Source organism: Helianthus annuus, chromosome 11 (assembly GCF_002127325.2).
Source record: "Helianthus annuus cultivar XRQ/B chromosome 11, HanXRQr2.0-SUNRISE, whole genome shotgun sequence".
NCBI classification, from domain to species: domain Eukaryota; kingdom Viridiplantae; phylum Streptophyta; class Magnoliopsida; order Asterales; family Asteraceae; genus Helianthus; species Helianthus annuus.
Genome location: NC_035443.2, coordinates 13,461,430 through 13,465,390, shown reverse-complemented (window position 1 = coordinate 13,465,390; position 3,961 = coordinate 13,461,430). Strand labels below are relative to the sequence as shown.

The 3,961-nt window shown below is 35.5% G+C and overlaps 1 protein-coding gene across 1 annotated transcript; it reads right to left on the bottom strand.

Annotated features, from left to right (window-relative positions):
- Window positions 1-331: 331 nt before the first annotated feature.
- On the bottom strand, window positions 332-2,419 carry LOC110891795 (tryptophan aminotransferase-related protein 3). The gene is made up of 5 exons (XM_022139354.2): window positions 2,097-2,419; window positions 1,639-1,933; window positions 1,269-1,546; window positions 889-1,169; window positions 332-717 (listed from the first exon to the last, which is right to left on the bottom strand). The coding sequence occupies exons 1-5, from the start codon at window positions 2,396-2,398 to the stop codon at window positions 503-505; spliced, it is 1,371 nt and encodes a 456-aa protein (XP_021995046.1). The 5' UTR covers window positions 2,399-2,419; the 3' UTR covers window positions 332-502.
- Between the last annotated feature and the right edge of the window lie 1,542 nt (window positions 2,420-3,961).

Sequence of the window (3,961 nt, the reverse complement as noted above, 5' to 3'; positions counted from 1 at the left end):
AAACCAAAAGAAGATTTGTTTTAGCATTCTAATACATATAAATATATAAGAAAAAAGAGTTATTTAATATATTTTTATTTAGTTATCTATACAGAAAAAGTTTGATGTAGTTTAAATTAAATCAATGATTCAGTATATCATCGATTTCATTTTGAGAGGTCTACACCCTTGTCCTATATGTCACACAAGTTTAAAATTCTATATCTTCCAGTGGTATCTCATTAATGGCTATGAGACACAAGTTAAAAAAAAAAAACAGGAGTTTAAGTTACTTTTCCGTAACTAGACAAATTCAGATAAATTAAGAGAAATAAAAATGATAAATGTCAAACTTTATAAATGAGAATAAATCATATTTTATTTTTGACCTATCAGATGTTACAAGCAACCCCATTAAGTTGCATGAAAGCTAACCACCCTAACAAGTTTATATTACAAAAATGGTTAATCTTCATAAGTCCTAAAGAGTTTCTATAAACTATGATGAATTCATTTTAGCTATTCACATTATCTCTATGTTGTGGTTTTCAAGAGACACTAGCTCGGTGAGTCGTTGCATAAGCAGCTCAAAGTCATCTTGGCTCTTAATTAGACTAAGTCGTGCATAACGATCTTTGGCGCTAAAGGTACTTCCACTTTGGCCGATGATTTTGCCGGCTTTTAGCACCGCAGCACAATCATTGTCTTCTTGTCTTTCACATCTTACCCATGCATAGGCTGCAGTTATTATTTATCAAACCGTAAGTTCATAACAAACATTTCAATTAAGAATATACCAAAATACTAGCTAGCTTTATTATAATTAGTTTTCAATTTCTTTTAAAGTTAAAAAAGTTTTACTTGTTATTTTAGAATAAGTAACCAGATTTTCCTATAAATTAAAATTACCTGGAGATGGTTGCCTAGTTTGGTGAAAGAAATTGCAATGCAAAGGATGTCTTCTCTGGATTGAAAATCTTGTTGACTTTGAGAAGACAGAAGTCAATCTATTCCAACGGTCACTCATTTGGTTATAAGCGAATTCGAAGAAGGGTTTTCCATCTGCTTTCATTGCGACTTTTAGAACCTTTAAAGCTCTTAATTGAGTGTCCTTTGAAATCCCCGCATTAGCCAAGTAGATATAGTTTAAAACCTTGTCATATACGTCTTTATCTTTTATAATCGCCCATCTATATATAATAATCAACGTACAAAGAAAGATGTTCAATATATACCGGACAGATGATAATTGAAAAAAACTAGAAGCTAGAACGGCGTAAACAACATACCCAAAGCGTGTACCGGCATGACCAGTGAGCTTAGAAAGACTAAAAATCATGAGATCATGATCTGAAGGGCCCGGGATAGGTGTAAACTGTGGCCAAAAATAGGCATGATCGTGTATTGTCTTCCCTCCTGTAACCGATTTCTTCTTCAACTCCCCACCTGGATTGGTTGGTGAGGTTACAAATTCAATAACATCTGTGTTATTTGTTTGCCATGAGTTTGTGTCTCCTCTATACACAAAGTTCTTCGAGTTAAACAACCTTGTTTGATCCTTGTACAACTGTATGTATATCACAAAAGCTATATAATTAGAAAGAAATCATAATTAAAGAGATTACAACTGGAATAATAAGTAATTATATAGATATTTACGTGATAGAACGGCGTGGAAGCCAGGACGTTGGATGGCGAAGAAGAGTTTTGAGAGGAAAGAGCATAAACAGCTGCACTTAGAAGTTGGGATGATCCGACACCAAAGACAATGTATCGGTCTTGAGTGATGGCATTCCCGGCAACTGAATGTAGCTTACGAATGTACTTGTCGAGCTCTGGTGACATCATAGGGTCATCAGCATATTCGTAACTCATACGATGCCACCCCGATATGACGACTGCAGTATCCGCTGCATTTTGCATCCAGAATGGCTCAAGGTATATAGGATCCCCACTGCAACATGCATAAAGGTTACAGCTGGTTTAATTAAGAATAAATTTTAATAATGTCATATGTATGTATATTGTGTTGGAAATGGACATAATAAATATGTATATTTATTTATACGTTACATCAGTAGTTATCTTTTGGTTTGTCCGAAAATTCTCCAACATACCTATTAGCATCAGCAGCACATCCTGGAGATAATTCTGAGCAATCAGTGCCACTGTAACAACCATAGCATTCACAAACAGGTTGACCGTCAGATATCGAACCGTCAAGGAATGCTCTACCGTGGCCGGAGCATGAGATTGCTGCAACCGCCTCCGCCTCTGCGGCTGCTTTCTCGCTCCATGTCAATGACGACCGGCAACTAATCTCCTGATTCGGACCATCACCTACATATAGATGTATACTAAATAATATATTGATTGCTAATGAAATTAAGAAACAAATTCCATAACAATATTTCTTCATTTTGTTCGTAGGTCACTTTGATTTTTGCAGGCTTGAAGATGCAGTATGAAACGTTGTTGTTACATATATATAGTGGGACGAGGTATGATTCACCTGGTCAAGCTCATGTACGTGTGAATCTCATATGTAATTAGATATTGGATGGCCAAGATGGGCGGCTCGGTGTGGGGTTTATACTCTTTTTGTAAGCCATATTTTATTACATGATTAACGTTGTTAACAACGTGTTTTCATTTTTAGTTAGTGTTTATTATATTACTAATCAACTTCGCATCACAGTCGTTTGCATATTAGTAACATAATATTGGTCTTCATATATAATCTGAAGAGAATAGAGATGGTTGTTGTGATTAAAAAAAGCCATGAAAAAGATAGGGAATTAAGAAACTGGATCAAGTTTCTAGATAGATTGAACAGCCTCGCATGCATAACCAACGTTTTGTTGTCATTATTTTAGTTATTAAACATGTGTTAAAAGTGATCGTAAATCTGTCGCCAAGAATTAGAACTGAGTTGGTGGCAAAATGTTCATGAAAAAAATAATAATAATAATAATAATTCAAAAGTTCGTCGCCAAAATAGTGGTAAGTATTTTAAAACAAAACTGTTATGGAATTTTTTTATAACAAAAAGTTTCTTTAGAACTATGGTCAATGATTTAACACAATTTAGATTTCAATATTAGTTAAGAACGTATTATCATTTTTAGTTTGTGTTTACTATATTAGTTAAGAACGTGTTTTCATTTTTAGTTTGTGTTTACAATATTAGTTAGGAAGTGTTTACTATAATGCCCTCTATCACAGAAATTGATAGAGGAGTTTTGAAGAGCTCAAAAATTTAATAAGTTTAGGCTTTGTAATTACCTGATTTAGTTGAATATTGAAAGAGATATCGCGGTTGGAAGATACGACCCCTAGATTGTTCGTCGATTTAATTCATTGATTGTTGTGGATGATAATGGAAAATGTTAGTTTCGTTTTAAGAACTTCGTCCCGAAAGTTAAAGCGCAACCACTGACAAGCTAGCGTGTACGAGAATGTTTCCGCGGGATGTCACACAATTGGTGTTCTTATGGTCATTAATGGGTGTAATGAGGACTTGAATATTTAATTAAATGGATCATTAAATGTGTATTGTGGATCGATTAGAAGGTAGGTACTAATGTTCTCTACTGTTGTGATTCATATGGGGTCGAAAAGGAGATGACCCGTCGTTCAAAATCGAGTTATGGCGTCGGGTCTGGTGAGACGGGTTCCGGGTTGGTGAACAAGAGGAAGAGGAGGAAGGTAATGCAGGTTCGCAGGTCCAGGATGGGATTAAATATAATCCGAAATGGGTAACGAACTGAAAAGCACTGCAACGCAGCTAGTTTCTGTGTGGTTTGTTTAAGCGGGTGGGCCGGTTTTGAGTTTCGTGTCCACCGTTTCTTTTTGTCACACCCTCAAATCCCACATGCGGAGTTTCACCGCGAGGCGTGTGACTGCCCAGGATCAAGCCACCAATCACATTGAACATGTATCGTAAGCAAGTAAAATCATCCTCAACATGATTAGTGACAAA